General features: G+C 62.3%; 2 protein-coding genes across 3 annotated transcripts; one reads left to right on the top strand and one right to left on the bottom strand.

Annotated features, from left to right (window-relative positions):
- Nucleotides 1–254: 254 nt before the first annotated feature.
- Nucleotides 255–7,489, top strand: PKP3 (plakophilin 3). 2 transcript variants are annotated; one of them, XM_082760618.1, is made up of 13 exons: nucleotides 255–580; nucleotides 1,613–1,689; nucleotides 1,897–2,621; nucleotides 2,997–3,120; nucleotides 3,291–3,495; nucleotides 3,733–3,907; nucleotides 4,092–4,209; nucleotides 4,401–4,568; nucleotides 4,921–5,106; nucleotides 5,322–5,475; nucleotides 5,758–5,950; nucleotides 6,330–6,417; nucleotides 6,668–7,489. In XM_082760618.1, the coding sequence occupies exons 1-13, from the start codon at nucleotides 349–351 to the stop codon at nucleotides 6,701–6,703; spliced, it is 2,481 nt and encodes an 826-aa protein (XP_082616744.1). In that variant the 5' UTR covers nucleotides 255–348; the 3' UTR covers nucleotides 6,704–7,489. The 2 variants fall into 2 exon arrangements, with proteins under 2 accessions (XP_082616744.1, XP_082616743.1); XM_082760617.1 differs by having other exon boundaries at nucleotides 255–595.
- Nucleotides 7,490–7,981: 492 nt separating this feature from the next.
- SIGIRR (single Ig and TIR domain containing) lies at nucleotides 7,982–13,316 on the bottom strand. Its single transcript, XM_082762003.1, has 10 exons — nucleotides 13,136–13,316; nucleotides 11,251–11,387; nucleotides 10,764–10,950; nucleotides 10,553–10,683; nucleotides 10,185–10,325; nucleotides 9,912–10,055; nucleotides 9,695–9,797; nucleotides 9,465–9,615; nucleotides 8,904–9,084; nucleotides 7,982–8,571 (listed from the first exon to the last, which is right to left on the bottom strand). The coding sequence occupies exons 2-10, from the start codon at nucleotides 11,255–11,257 to the stop codon at nucleotides 8,369–8,371; spliced, it is 1,248 nt and encodes a 415-aa protein (XP_082618129.1). The 5' UTR covers nucleotides 11,258–11,387; nucleotides 13,136–13,316; the 3' UTR covers nucleotides 7,982–8,368.
- Between the last annotated feature and the right edge of the window lie 1,767 nt (nucleotides 13,317–15,083).

The raw sequence follows: 15,083 nt of genomic DNA, 5'->3' as shown, positions 1-15,083 counted from the left end.
CTCTGGGGCTTAATGGGGAGCCTGCCAAGGGAGTCATGGTAGCCTGAGGCACGTCCTCCCCCAAACCCCTTTGGGGCAGCCTCCACACCCCTTACACTCTTGTCACCGTGAGGCCACCCCTTGGCACCTCCACCTGTGGGCACCTCTCTGGGGCCCTGATGGTGGCGGGGGGCTCGCGGCCACCTTGTCCTAAGCAGGGACGAGCGGCGGCCGCCGAGGCGTGGCGGCGGCGGGGCGGGCCGGGTGCCTCCCTACGGCTCAGGGAAGGCCCCGCCGCCGCCCTGCCGTGCTCACCTGCGTAGTAGGGCGGCCCCGCTCGCCTCGGCCCCGCTCGCCGCCACCGCCACCATGCAGGAGACGAACAACTTCTTGCTCTCGGCCCTGCAGCCCGAGGCCGGCGTCTGCTCGCTGGCTTTGCCCTCCGACCGGCAGCTGGATGGCCGAGGCCGGGAGGCAGCCGAGGCCCAGAGGCTGCGCAGCGCCCGCGTCCAGGAGCAGGTCCGCATCCGAATGCTGCTGCGGGGGCAGGCGGCCGCCGCGCACCCCGAGGCCGCCGTGCTCGACCAGGTCGACGGCAGAGGTGGGAGACCGCCAGGTGGCTTTTTTAAAATATTATTATTATTATTTTGGAGGAGGGTGGGGGGTTCCCCTTTTCCCGTGCCCATACCTGCCCCACACCCTGGAGCAAAGAGGGTGAAGCCTGGGCTGGTTTCCCCCCGTGCCTCAGTTTCCCCCCACCCCGAGGGAAGCAGGGGTCCCGCGCCCCGCTTTGTGCTCCCTGGGGATTGCGGGCTGTGCCTTCCCCGTCCCTGGGTTCTCAGCGGCGTCTCGCCTTGCTGGCCGGGCTCCAAGCACCTCCATTTAACGTCTGAGCTCCTGGCCTCCGCCCTGTTGCTTCTCCCCATTGTGCCCTGGGCTGCGCCGCGGCGAGGGGAGAGCCCCAGTGGCACCCCTGGGCTCCCCGAGGCTGGGTGTGGGTGTGGGTCACGCTCCCGTTGTGGCCGTAGTGCTGGCGGGGTCTCCCTGTCCTCCTCCCTCGTGCCCCATCCCTGGGACTGGCTTTTGGGGGCTCCCAGCTCTTGCCTTGCTCACCCCCCAAGCCCCAAAGCTGTCCCCGTTCCGACACCTGGTGGCACCCACGCCGCAGCACCGCTGCTGACGGCCACCCGGTGGGCTGTGGTGGCACGGCTCTGCCTCCCGCAGCAGGAGGCCATGACTAAGCGTCCTGGCCGGGGCACGGCAGGCTTCTCTGAGCGCAAATCCCAGCTCGGGTAAGGCCAAGGGGAGCTGTGCTGAGCCACCGTGTCCCTGCCAAGGTAGCAATTACTCCTCTCGCCGTCGGGGCACGATGAAAGGCAGGGAGGCCGTGGGAGGCGCGCTGTCTCCACGGCCTCTTCCTGCTCTCCGTGGCTGGAAGGCAGGCACATCCCCAGTCCTCCGACTCGCTCATCCCTCTTGCCACTGCCCTGGCACCACGGCAACTCCCAGCGGGGCTCTGCTACCCCTAGGGCAGCAGGGTAGGGGGGCTGCATCGGTCCCAGACTGCCCAAATGCCTCCCTGCTTGCTTGGATGTGTGCGCGCCCCTCACCGCCTCCACCCTCCATCCTGCAGGCGGTCACTATGGCACGACCCTGCGCCCGTCCTTCAGCTCCCGCTCCCAGAGCAATGGCTTGGACTCCAAAAGCTCGGTAGGTACTGGGGGGCTCGCCATTCGCCCCTGTACTGGGACCCATCTCCCAGTCAGCCGGGGATGCCCAGCCTCTAGCTGTAGCTTTTCTAGTTGAAACTTAGCACCGAGGGGGCTCTTGGCTCTGTTCTTCCCTCTGCTCGTGGTGGGGATGGAGGGGACAGGCTCACGGCCGTTGTCCCTTAACCCTGTGCTCCCCGCCCTGCAGATGTATCAGTCAATGGCCAAGAAAGATTTTGGCACACTCAAGGGCAGCAGCTGGTCCTCGCGGTCAGCGGTGGACCTCACGCCGCACAAACGCATGGCGACCATCAGCAACGGGGGCATAGCGAAGGGCCGGGCCTACGGCACCGGCTACGCCATGTCGCAGGCTGCCAACACCTCCCCGCGGCCCAGCTCCTTCCACGAGCGCAACTACCGGGCTCGGCAGAGCTTCGACACACTGTCGCTGCGCTCCCTGCGGCTGGCTGACGGGCCGCTGCCGCCCACCGCCGCGGACGACCGCTACAGCGTCATCTCGGATCAGCTGGACCCCATGGGCCACCGCTCCCTCTACAAAAGCCAAGGCAATGGCGGCTTCACCCGCTCCTACACCTTCGAGAGGCAGATGAGCGCTGGCTCCAACGCCAAGAGCTCCTCCGACTGGCTGGATGGCGCCGAGGTGCCCCAGAGCCGCACCATCCGGGCGCCAGCCATGCGCACGCTGCAGCGCTTCCAGAGCAACAACCGCTCCCGGCTCAGCACCAGCTCGTTCGGCAGCATCCAGCCGTCCTCACAGGCGGGCATCGGGGGCTCCTACATGGGCATGGTGGAGCACAGCTCCCGCGCGCCCTCCGTGCGCAGCCTGGCTGAGTCCAGCCACCACCTTCAGGACCAGCGCGGCATGGAGATGTACAACGGGCACAGCACGCTGCTCACCCAGCAGTCGGGAGGGTGAGTGCCAAGCAGATGAGTCCTTTGTGTCCTCTTTAGGCACTTGGCTGGTTCAGGGCAAAACCCTCCAGCCCTCCTGGCATCGCCTTGCTGCGAGGGAAGCAGGAGAGGTGAGGTGGTTGGTAGGATTCAGCCCCATAGCGAGGTACCACGGTGCGGGGCGGCCTCTAAGTGCCTTTATCTCCTCTGTGTGCCTTTATCTCCTGCCAGCAGCCCATCCTGAGATGTGAGGGTGGGAAGATGCTCACTCAGCCATAGGAAGGAGTGTGATGGGTTGGCTGATCTTGGAGATGTGGGATATGGTGGGGAGCAGAGGTAGAAGACCCTCGGGGGATGCCCTGCCTGGGCTCTTCCTCATCTGCCTGTGGCTTCCAGGTTCGACGACATCGACCTGCCCTCCGCGGTGAAATACCTGATAGCCACTGACCCCAACCTGCAGGTCCTGGGTGCTGCCTACCTCCAGCACAAATGCTACAGCGACAGCAACGCCAAGAAGCAGGTGGGCACCTGCGAGCCAAAGGGGACAGGGCTGTCCTTGCTTCCATCAGGTCCCCTGCTCCTCTCTGCTGCCGTGGGGCGCTCCTGGAGGGGTGATGGAGGTGGACGGAGCCCCAGACCCCAAGCAAAAGGGGCTTGGCCTCTCAACCCATCTGGCCTCTCTCCTCGCAGGCCCGCAGCCTCCAGGCCATGCCCAAGCTGGTGAAGCTCTTCAACAGCCCCAACCAGGAGGTGCAGCGCCACGCCACCGGCGCCATGCGCAACCTCATCTACGACAACGCCGAGAACAAGCTGGCGCTGGTGGAGGAGAACGGCATCTACGAGCTCATGAGGACGCTGCGGGAGCCCGACGACGAGCTCCGCAAGAACGTCACAGGTCAGAGATGGCCACGGGGGCAGGCAGGGGTCCTCCTGGCATGGAGGTGGGTCTGGTCCACCCCCGCCTTGGTGGGGACAACTTCTTTGGGTGGGCTCTGGGTGGTGTCCCCAGCCGCGAGCTGTCCTGTTGCTGTGCCTGGCTGTGGGTGGCCGGTGTGAGCCCCGGGGAGGTGGGTCAGGGTGGGCATGCTCTCCAGCCGTCCCCAGGTCTGAGGATCCCCTCTCCTCTGCGCAGGGATCCTGTGGAATCTCTCCTCCAGTGACAACCTGAAGGATCGCCTGGCCCGGGACACGCTGGAGCAGCTCACAGACCTCGTCCTGGTCCCCCTCTCTGGGCTGGGTGGCTCGGGTGTCATCCAGCAGAACCCCTCTGAGGCAGAGATCTTCTACAACTCCACGGGCTTCCTCAGGTACCTGCTCCACTCCTGCTGAGGGTAAAGATCCCTAGGGCTTGTTTCTGAGGCACTGGTGCATCAAGGCAAAGCATTGTCAGCCCTGTGGCTTTAGCTGCTTCCCTGCAGAGTTGGGGCACCAGGAGGTGGTGGTCAGGGGAAGGCCCCTTCTTGCTGTGATGGATCCCTGTTCCCCCCGCAGGAATCTCAGCTCCGCCAGCCAGCAGACCCGGCAGAAGATGCGCGAGTGCCACGGGCTGGTAGATTCCATGATCCACTACGTGAACAGCTCCCTGGAGGTGGGCAAGTCGGAGGACAAGGTGAGCCCCGGGATTTGCTCTGGGTATGTCCAAGCTTACCGGGCACAGCGGGGCGCTGCCAGCCTTGGTGCCATTGGTGTGACTCTGGCCGTGGATCCCAGTAGGGACCCCCTGTGACTGCCCCCCAGGGAATGTGCCCACGCTCTGTGCTCTCCAGGACTGACCCCTCCGTGCCCTGTTTCTCTCCCCAGAGCGTGGAGAATGCAGTCTGCGTCCTGCGAAACCTCTCCTACCGCCTGTACGACGAGATGCCCCCCTCCTCCCTCCAGCGCCTGGAGGGCCACCGCAGGAACAACGGTGGCACCATGACGGGGGAGCTGGTGGGCTGCTTCAGCCCCCAGAGCAAGAAAGCACGTGAGGTCAGTGGCAGGGAGAGGGTGATTTTGGGGAGGGGGTGGCCCTTTTTGTGCCGTGCCAGCTGCATCATCCGGGGCAGGGAAGCAGCTGGTGGATGTGATGACAGCGGGGCGGAGGTGGACGCTGGCCTTGGCTGCTGGGTGGGACAGGCGGGTGAGCTCAGCAGAGCGTGAATCAGATGGCACTCGCATGTGGCAACGGGTGCCAGCCCTCCCCACGCCGAAGGGTGTGACCTGCCAGGTCCCTGTCAGGTCCTGGAGGTGCCCGTGCACACGGGGAATGCCAAGGGCAAGGGGCACTGTGGAGGGGACACCCCTCTAGGTCTAACACTGCACCCCGTCCCCGTCCCCGCAGCACTACCTGAACGCGGACATCGTCACCTTCACAGAGGTCTCCAAGGACCCCAAGGGCATGGAGTGGCTCTGGAACCCGCAGATCGTGGGCATCTACAACCGGCTGCTGCAGCGCTGTGAGCTCAACAAGCACACGACCGAGGCGGCCTCGGGTGCCCTGCAGAACATCACTGCTGGGGACCGCAGGGTGAGGATGTGTGAGGGGAACATCCCCTGGGCTTGTCCCATCTCGCTGGGCTGTTCCTGCTGGCCACTGGGGGGATGTGGCCACCACGCTCCTCGCCAGCCCGGTCATCTGGCCACGTTGGGCAAGGACAGGAGGAGGAGGAATGGGGTGGGAAGAGGAGGTGGGTGCCTGGTGGTCCTAACGGGTGCCTCCACCGCGTGTTTTTGCCCCCGCAGTGGGCGGGCGTGCTGAGCCGGCTGGCCCTGGAGCAGGAGCGCATCCTGAACCCTGTCCTGGACCGCGTGCGCACCGCCGACCACCACCAGCTGCGCTCGCTGACGGGGCTCATCCGCAACCTGTCCCGCCACGCGCGCAACAAGGACGAGATGTGTGAGTGCCAGGGAGGGCCGGGCAGGGCCGGGGCTGGACGCTCTCCACCCTTTTTGATCCTCTGTTTGGCCTCTGGTTACCTGCGGGCGTGTCTCAGCACCTTCCTGCCTGCTGAGCTCACAGTTAGAGGCAGGCAGAGTGCTGGCATGCGAGGTGTCCTCCCTGTTCCCTGTTCCCTGAACGTCTCCTGTGTGCTCTGCTCTGCCTCAGCCCCGCCATCTTGCTTGATTTGTCCTTGTCGCATCTCCCCCGGGGCTCTGACGTGATGCCTTTGCCCCCCAGCAACCAAGGTGGTCAGCCACTTGATTGAGAAGCTGCCGGGGAGCGTTGGGGACAAGGCACCTCCTGCTGACGTTATCGTGAACATCATCGCCGTGCTCAACAACCTGGTGGTGGAGAGCCCCATGGCGGCCCGCGACATCGTCTACTTCGATGGCCTCAGGAAGCTCTTCTACATCAAGAAGAGAAGGGACAGGTGGGAGCTCCCTGCCTGCCCCTCTCTCCCAGAGTGGACCTGGGGTCCTGTCCTGCTCTCCTCCTTCTTCCCCTGCTCCAGCGAGGTGGACGAGGCTCACAACCAGCCTCCCTTCCCTTCCCCTGGTGTTGGGAATCCCCAGACAGCACAGAGCGGCCTCGAGGCTGGCCTCCAGCCCTTTATAGCCTCCTCGGGACACCCCATGATGGGGTTGCCCATTGCTGCAGCCACCCAGCCCGTCGTGGCGGGCCCCAGCCTGTAGTCTTCTGCCTCTTTCCCCCAAATCCTTGGCCCTCCTGGGGTGGTATCCGTGGGCTGGTGGGCATCACCCCATGCCTGGTGGCACCCAAAAACTCATCGCAGCCTCTCTCTGCTCCAGCTCGGACAACGAGAAGTCCTCCAGAGCGGCGGCCAGCCTCCTGGGCAACATGTGGCAGTACACCAAGCTCCACCGGGACTTCAAGGTGGTACGTACCTCCCTCCTGCGGGGTCCTGGAGCGGGGCCCCGGGGTGGAACCCAAAGGAGCCAGGGCCAGGGGCTTCGCCCTGGAAAACTGAGCCACCCAGATGCATCCGGGCACACGGCTCGCTCGGCCTCTCTGCCTTTGCCTCCTGAAGAGACATCCCCACGGCATCGTCCCCTTGGTGGCAGGCGCCTAGAGGAGTGGGGACAGCGGTGTCCCCGCGGCGTGTGACGGGTGGCCTGTTCTCTTGCAGAAGGGGTACCGGAAGGAGGACTTCCTCAGCCTGTAAGGACAAACCCTGAGAGAAGGGACTGCACAGCCCTCGCTCTCCCTGCTGGGACGCTCCTCGCTGCCTCCTGTGTCCTGGGGAAGCTGCTCGCCACAGGACCCTGCTGCGTAGCGTAGTCCCCGGCTGCTCCTTGCACCCCTCGTGCCTGCAACCCCTCTGCTGGGCGCACTGTCCCTGGGCTGGAGACGCAGGTGCTGCCAAGCCCCCGCCCTCCTTCCTGTGCCAATTCAAGCTCCTCTCGTGGCTTGGCCGAGGAGCAGAAGCTCTGGGGAGGCTCCTGCAAAGCAGTGCTGGTGGCGAGGGGGGCTTTTGAGGGAGTTTCTCTTCCAGCTCCCCCCCACTAATAGGGTCGAGCTCCCCAAATCGCAGCGTGCCAAGTGGCTGTGCCACTGGTCCAGCCCTGGCTGCACGGGGACGGGGCTTTGCACAACGCAGGGAGCCTGGGGAGGGGGCAAGGTGGCTGCTGTTGGCTCCCCAGATTTTCCAAGGAGCTGGGACCGGCTTCAGTGCTGTGGTTCTCAGTCCTCCCTCTGCTGGGGGCTCCACCTGGAGCTGTGCCTGAGGCTGCCCGTGCCCCTGCTGCGGGAAGATGGGCTGTCCCCATCCCTGCACCCCACAGGGACCATTTGGGGCACTGCTGCTGCTCTGTTAAGGGGTTGGGGTTGGGGCTGGTGCTGCGTAAGCAGGATCCAGGCAGGGCCAGGCAGCTCGTGTTTGCTGGGCGGCGTCTCTCTATGGGGTGGGGAGATGCCCTTGGTGCCCAGCGCGGGCTGGCGCCAGCGTGGGTCCAAAGCTCACTTTGCAGAGGCAGAGGCCGGGTTGGGGCGTGCGGGGAAGGGCTGGGGGTCGCTTGGGTCTGCCAGGGGGGTTGGGGCTGGTAGGGGGAGCCCTGCGCTTGGGGTGTGCCGCGCGCCCTGTCTGGGAAACGGGGTAGAGTATAGGTACAGGGGTGGGGGGCAGGCAAGGGGGGGGAGAGCAGGCAGCGCTGCCAGGAGGGGCTGCAGCAGCCCCCGATGCGGCTGTTCTGGCACGCCTGGGCCCAGCGAGGTCCAGGGGATCCGTTTATCTCCCCAGCTCTCCGTGTACAAGCTCCCCGAGCACTGTGTATCCCCGAAATAAAGGCCTTGAACAACAGCCCTGCGCCTGCTGGAGGGGAGGAGAGGGCCTGCGGGGTGCTGGCGTGGGGGAGCTTGGCCCTGCGGTGCCATCACGCTCATCCTCTTTGGGACACCAGTGTCACCCGTGTCCCTGCAGACAGACCAGGGTTGCTCCAAGCAGCAGCGTTTTATTGCCACTGGGATTCGGGTGCTGCAGCCGGCGGTGCTGCGGCTGCTCCCAGTGGTTTTCCAGCCCAGGCCACGGGGGGCGTGAAGGGAAAAGGGACAGAAGTGCACGCTGCTTCTTGGAGGGCATCGTCAATCCCCAGATTTGTCCGTTAGGTGGGAAAAATGTCCCTTCCACTCATGGCAAGGGAGGAGGACCCAGCACCCAGGGGTGCCCACGCCCTGCGGTGCTTTTCAAGCAGGGAACTCTTGCCAGAAGGAGCCAGCTCCTCTCTTCCCAGTGCCGGTCCAGCCACCGCGTTTGGGATCCTCCAGCTGTGACCTGGCTCCGTGCAGTCCTGCGGAGCAGGGGGGTCACCCCGTTTCCCCGTCGTGGCCCTGCTCAGATGTCATCCTCCGTCACCAGGCAGTAGAAGTCCGTGCGGGCGCCGTAGTTGCGCGAGCCCAGGTCCGAGATGTCGATCTCGGCTCTGTGCCCGTCCCTCTGCTGCGCGTCCTCCGGCGGGCCGGCGGCCAAAGCTGCGGGCACCCCGAGGCTGCTGACGTGGGGAGGTGGGAGTCCTCTGAAAAGGCATCCACGGAGGCCTGGAAGGAGTTGGGGAGAGGGGTTAGGTGTCGGGGAAGGGGCTCAAGCCAACCTTACCACTACAGCAGTGTAAATGTAGCCCAAAGGGGCAAGCTGTGAGGCTGGCCCCACTCTGAGCAGCCCCTCTGCCCCCCCAACCCACTGGCACTGGCTCAAAAGGATCCTTCATGGCCCTGCCAATAAAATTAACACCTCTGTACCCCAGGGCTAGCAAACTTCTGCCCTTGTGCATCGCACAGAGGGACAGCAGGTAGGTGACCCCTAGCATGTGTCTCCCCGTCCCCAGCACATCTGTCCCCCGTGGGAGAGGAGGTGGAGGACACGAACCTACCTGCACCCAGGTCTCCATCGGGGTGGGGGTCCCCACGGCTGTCCAGGTAGCTGCTGTGCAGGATCAACATGGGGTCCTTGTCCTCCTGCAGCTGGGTCTGCGGGTCCCCCATGGTCCCCTGGAAGGACACCTTGCGGGGCAGGGCCAGGCACAGCTCTTTCCAGAAGTCCGACGACGGGGTCTGCGCGGGGTAAGAAGGGACCCGGTTGAATTAGGACTGCAGCAAAGCCCAGCCCAGCCCAGCCTGTGTGGGGCTGTGGCAGGCTCTGTGGGGCTCGGCTCTCTCTCTCTCTAGAGCTGGGAGCTCAGCCCAGGTGAGAGCTGTGCTCCCGGCATGGCAGCGTGCCTGCATGGCGGCAGACAAACCGGCCCAACCTGCTGCATGCAGCTCATGGCCCGGCCCTGAGACGTGAGCAGCAACAGCAGCACGGGGACAAAGCTTTGCTGCTTCGGCTGGGGGACGCCCCGGAGCAGGACAGGGCTCCTGAGCGCTGAGCGTACACAAAATGGGGCACTTTTATACAAAACAGGGGTGCTGGCAGGGTGGGACCTCGCTCTTACCATGGAGCCAGCACGCCACACCAGCAAGGTCACCAGGTTCCTGTGCTGCTTCAGCAGGCTGATGGCAGGGTGCGTGATCTCCCGGTACTGGCTCTCAAAGACGATGAAGATGGGTTTCTTGGAGAGCTCCAGCAACCTCCAAAGGCCTTCCCTGTGAGTCAGGAGTGGGGCAGAAGGGTGAGGGCCCACCGGCTCCTCTTCCCCAGGAGCTGACAGGAGCAGGTTCGTACCTGAAGCTGCTGTTGCACCAGTCTTGCTCCAGATAGGCCACGGAGAGGACTACGATGAGGCGCCGGCACCGACTTACGTTCATGATCAGGTCAGCTGATGGCTCTGTGAGAGAGACAAGCAGCTCAGCCCTTCCCCTGTCCCCTCTTGGTTTCCAAGCCCAGGTGTCCCTCTGCCCGACCCCATAGAGGGCTGGGTGGGCATCAGCTGGGTGTCTACCAGCGTTGGGCAGGATGTTCTGCTCGTCCAGGAAGAGCTTGTAGCCGTAGCGGTTCTCCAGCTGTGGCTTCACGATGAAGTGGACGAACTTGCGGTCATCCGGGGCGGTGGCGTGGGACACGTAGGCATCATACAGCTTCCCGTCTGGGGAGGCAGTGACCATGGGGAAAAGGGGAGCCTACCTTGGGGTGGGAGCTTTGCACATTGCTGAGCCCCTTGCCCAGGGGAGGCTTGTCCTAAGGGGGGGCACCATGTCCTCTACACCCTTCTCACCGTTTATCTCCAGCTCGCCATAATGGTTCCTGTACCAGAGGAGCACGCTCAGGCGGCACCTGATGTAGAGCCCCGCCAGCAGCACCAGGAGGGCCAGGACCAGGAGGGCTGCCAGCACTGCACTCACGTGCCCCGCGGCCTCTGCAAGGATGGGGAAGGGGACGGTGAGCAGTCAGTGGCTCCAGATGCAGGCTTCTGGGTTTAATGTATGGTGCTCTGCACCCCAACGTGCAGCCATGCCCCCAGTGCCTGCTTTGTGATACCCACGGGGCCGCTGCGGCCACCCTCCGTGACCACGCTCCTCGTGGGTGTCCCTTCTTTGTCCCCTGCCCTGTCCCCACCAGAACTTGGTCCCCGTGTGCCCCTACCCTCTCGCCGCAGGGTGAAGGTGGCCGTGGCATTGCTGACCCAGCAGGCAAACACCCCGAAGTCAGCGTCATGCGTGAGGTTGACCTGCAGGACGGTGGCGAGGAGGTGCTCCGAGGCATTTTGGCCAAACCTGGAGAGAGAAGGAGCTCCCGTGGGTTGGGCAACCCAGACAGACAGGCAGACAGACGTACCCTGGGGCAGGCTCCTTACCAAGTGGTGTCTTGGCTGCTCTCGCTGCCCAGCCACTGCCCGTCTTTGGTCCAGGAGGGGACAGGCTCGCAGTGCTCGGTGGCTGCCCAGCGCACGGTGCAGTTCAGGGCTATCCGGCTCCCCCGCGCCAGCACCAGCGTCTCGTTGGCAGCAGGTGCAAGAAGTTCAGGAGGCATGCTGCAAAGGGCTGGGGGCACAGTGGGAAGGGGGTTTCAGAGGGGAAAGCCATCAGGGATACACCTTCCAGCAGCGTGGAAAGCATGACAGCCCCGTAGCCAGCCCAGCTCCCCCAGAAAAACAAGCTCAGCCGCCGGGGTCTGGCAGCAAGCACTGATTGCAGCTGCGCTGCAGCAGGCTGGGCCGGTTTTTGGGGCTTGGACAGCCCCTCACCCACCCCCGGAGCAACAAGCAGGACCTCCGCCATGCCCAAGGAGCACAGGGTCCTCCCCAGCTGAAAATATGTGAAATGTTTCATTTTGCAGCCTACCTGCCATGGTCAGGAGCGATCAGCTGCTGGCATTGCTGGCGGGCCACCCACGGCAGGAGGGCCCCCGCGGCGTGCCGTCTGCCGGGGGGGGCAAAGTTCTCCTGTCGCTGCCACCACTGCCGCGGGGTGGACTGGGGCTGGGAGAGATGAGAAAATGTTCCGTGAGCACTGGGTGCTCTTTCCTGGGTTGGCACAACGCTGGGCAAGTGCCCTATTCCCCCTCTGCAGCAGTCTGGGGTCACGGGGTGGTGGGTGCCACCATGGGGTGAAGCCAAAGCACAGCCACTAAGTCACCTGCTCTGCCTGCACAGTGCTAACTCACAGCCTGCAAATTCCTGGTCAGGAGGCGATTAATGACCAACTAAGGGCTGTGGGGCATTAAAAACATGGCTTTGGGACAATGTTCCACCAGCTAAAACCAGCCAGAGGCCACGATCTGAACACAGCCACTCGTCAGGGTGTGCAAGCGGGGGACCCTCCTCCATGCCGCGCGACTTGGCCATGGTGCTGCTTCCAGCCCAAGGTGCCCATTGAGAATGCAAATTAAGCCACGGGGTGGTTTATTTATAGTAGCACGGGCTCCCTATCTCGTGAGCTTTCATACCGTTGAGCTAATCTAAATGGGTGCAGTGCTCCCAGACACGTTAGGAGGCTTGGTGCGGTGCTGCCCCGTGGCCATGCCCGGGGAGAGGCACAGCCACACAACGTGCCCTGTGTGTTTAGGGTCTTGGGGACCAGCCCCCGGCTGGCATCGCACGACCAGAAGCTGCAATCGACCCAGGGGAAGAAGGGGGACCAGGGAGGACACCCCACACCCTGCTATAGCTTGCAGAGGCACCAGGAGCAAACGGTGAAGCAGAGCCTGGCGGTGGGGCTGGGCTCCTCTGTGCCCAGACGCCCGCAGAGCCCCCAGTGCGGGTGTTGTGCCTGCCGGGGCTGATGTGGGAATAGCAAGGACGTCACGTTGCCGGTGTTTCTGCCAGGCAGTGCGACCGTAAACACACCCAGCATAACTGCTGGGGCCAGCAGGGGTAAAAATCCTTCTTGGCTGCCTCTTTGCCCTGGCCCATCACCACTCAAACTGGTTTTGGAACGATGAAACCCAGTTTGTCCCCAGAGAAGCCATGCTGGGACGCTGCTGGGAGTGGGGACGGAGGCACCTTGCTTCCCTTTGGCACAGAGGCCCTGGTGCCAGGTGAAGTTGGGGATCAAGGTACACAGGAAACGCTTGAGCAGCTGAACAATACCTGAAATATTAACTGGGTGTCTCCGTGATTAACTGGGTTTCTCCATGATAGAAGAGCAGGGGCTGGAGATGAGCCCCCCTCCCCTACCTGGCTGTATTGGGGTGCCATGGGGTTTTCCCTGTCTGGTGGGATGCTCAGCCTGCACTTCGTCCTGCCCAGATAGGTCACTCTCACATCGTTTCATCACTGCAAATATTAAGTCCCATCAAAATGTGGGCTTGCCAGAGAGCTGAGGGAAGCCCTCAATGCCCCCCTAGTCCCATGGGGAGGCACAGCTGGGGTTCCTTTGTTCTGGGGCCCAAAATGAGTGCCCAGAGGGCAGCTCAGTGTAGGGCTGGAGGAGGAGCACAGGGCAACGTGTAGCACGCTCCCGTTTCCTACGTCTTGGGACAAGGAACAGGCCGAATTTGTAGCAATCTGAGCTCGATGGTTGGGCTGTGGCATCCCCCCAGAGCAAAGCCATGGAGAGAGCAAAACGAGCAGGGAGGCATGGCAGCAGAGGAGCAAGCAGCAGGGATGGAAGCTGTCTGGGGAGCCAGAGGAGAGCGGTGGGGCTTGCAGAGAGAGGACAAGACCCTACAGACCCTGTCCGAGACGACCTTGACGCGGAAAGGGAAGCAGCGGAGAGCTGCATTTACCTTCAGGAGCTTCCTCAGGCTGCGGGCTCCCTGCCAGCTGCCTCCCTCCTGCGCCGCTTGAGCCGACTGGACCTGCCGGACCAGTGCTTGGTGGAGTATTTTTTTCTCCTTTTTTTTTTTTTTTTAAATTTATTATTTTCCCCCCTCCCCGGTTCAGCCCGTGCCCTTTGCTGGGTTCCCCTGCCGCCCCAATCGCTGGGCGCCAGGCCTGCAGGAGGAGTTGGCCGTCCCTCCCTCCCTCCCGCTGCTCCACCTCCACCTGAACCTGTTGGAGAAAAAAAAAAAAAAAAAAAAAACTTTGGCATTATGGGAGGGGAAAAAAAGACAGGAAAAAAAAAAAAAAAGGAGGGAGAAAAAAGGAGAAGGAAGGCAAACCGTGCACCCTGCCAGCTGAGCAGCCCCCGGGGAGTTGGGTGCATGCAGGAGGATATTCCCTCCAGCTCCCTGTGGCTGGAAAAGCCAGTGGAGGCGTTGGGATGAGGCAAAACCTGCACCCACCGGTAACACCAGCTCCCCAGGCCACAGAGGGGAGGTCACAGGTACTGACTTGATGCCCAGGGTGCATTTTGGGGACAGGGTTTGCTGAGCACCCAGAAACTCGGTGCTTTGGGGCTCCGTCAAGGTGAGGTACTGATGGCGGGGCGCAGACATGGCCAGGAGGGTGGCAGCTTTGCCCGAAGGATCTCTGCAGGACCAAGTGGGTAATGTGGGGTCAGCTTGCAGTGGGGAACCAGGGCTGGGTGAGACGTGGCTGCTGATGAGCAGCAGGTGACAGCTGTGATGTGTCCCAAGGAGGTAAATACTAGAGCTGCAGCACGCCCAGGCACGGGTTATGTTCATAGCTGTGGTGATATTTGGTGCAGTGAATGACCACTGTAAGGACATCGTGGTCCTTACCTGCTGCCTGAGAACCTGGCTGTGCCTGAGAGCACCAAAATCAGAGTCTTCAGTGAGGTCATCACACAGTTTGTGGCTGAAAAGGGAAGAAAAGTGCCTGTTTCTTCTTGAAACACCCTGCTCCAGTGGAGTGTGATGGTGGTGGGAGTGGTAAGAACTGCCGGGTGTCTCTCACTGCAGGACTTTTCTAGAAATAAATTAATACAGCGACCACCAGGCAGCATTGCGGCACGAGAAGGGCAGAAACTGGGGACAGTTCTGGCTTCTGGGGGATTTTGGTGGGACGGCTGTGTGGTAGGGATGCGCAGAGGCAGGAAGATGTAGGGAGAGGGTGTCATGGCTCCAGTGCTTCACCTTCTGGTTGTTCTTTTTTTCTATGTTTTAAGTTTTTTTTTTTTTTTTTTTTTTTTTAACTTTTCCTTTCAAAATGCATATATAGCTTTTTTTTTTTTTTTTTTTTTTTTTTTTTTAAATTAAATTTTACTTATTTATTTTTTAAAAGGCTTTTCTAGGGTCTTCTGCACAGGTGGCCCGCCGTTGCTCTACCCCCAGCGCAGCTCCTTCTGTCTGCAGCTCATCAGATAGCCGTTGAAAAAAAATAAAATTGTTAAAAACTATGAAAAAAAAAATCCCAAATCCCTCCCGCACAGGTCAGTGTGTTCCCCCCCGTTTCCATGGCAACCGCCCGCCGGCAATGGCTGCCACCCCGCGCGGGGCACGCCGGGAGTTGTAGTCCCTCCACTCCCCTCCCTGAGCCATTTAAACCCTGAGGGAAAAGTTGGGGTGTAAAAAGGAAAAAGGGTGTATAGAGGGACTGTGGTTGGGTTTGTGTGTGGCTGGTGCCCCTTACCATAGGGTTTGTGGTTCCTGTGTGTGGTGGTCAGCCTCTTCTCGCAGATATAGGGCTAGAGGGAATGGCCCCAAGTTGTGCCAGGGGAGGTTCACATCGGAAATGAGGAGACATTTCTGCTCAAAGAGAGGGGTTGGGCATTGGGGTGGGTTGCCTAGGGAGGTGGTCGAGTCACCCTTTTTGGGGGGTGCTCAAGGAGAG

The sequence above is a fragment of the Aythya marila genome (assembly GCF_965140915.1).
Source record: "Aythya marila genome assembly, chromosome: 5".
In the NCBI taxonomy this organism is placed as follows: domain Eukaryota; kingdom Metazoa; phylum Chordata; class Aves; order Anseriformes; family Anatidae; genus Aythya; species Aythya marila.
This window is presented reverse-complemented; position numbering and strand designations above follow the sequence as displayed.

Bases quoted from the DNA above. Each gene is read 5' to 3' on its own strand.
- PKP3 (XM_082760617.1), top strand. From the start codon at position 349: ATGCAGGAGACGAACAACTTCTTGCTCTCGGCCCTGCAGCCCGAGGCC. The intron at 5,476-5,757 runs GTGAGTGCCAGG...TTTGCCCCCCAG, and splicing joins GCGCAACAAGGACGAGATGT to CAACCAAGGTGGTCAGCCAC. The intron at 6,418-6,667 runs GTACGTACCTCC...GTTCTCTTGCAG, and splicing joins TCCACCGGGACTTCAAGGTG to AAGGGGTACCGGAAGGAGGA.
- SIGIRR (XM_082762003.1), bottom strand. The intron at 10,056-10,184 runs GTGAGAAGGGTG...CTGCCTCCCCAG, and splicing joins TGGCGAGCTGGAGATAAACG to ACGGGAAGCTGTATGATGCC. The intron at 8,572-8,903 runs GTAGGTTCGTGT...AACTCCTTCCAG, and splicing joins CGATGGAGACCTGGGTGCAG to GCCTCCGTGGATGCCTTTTC.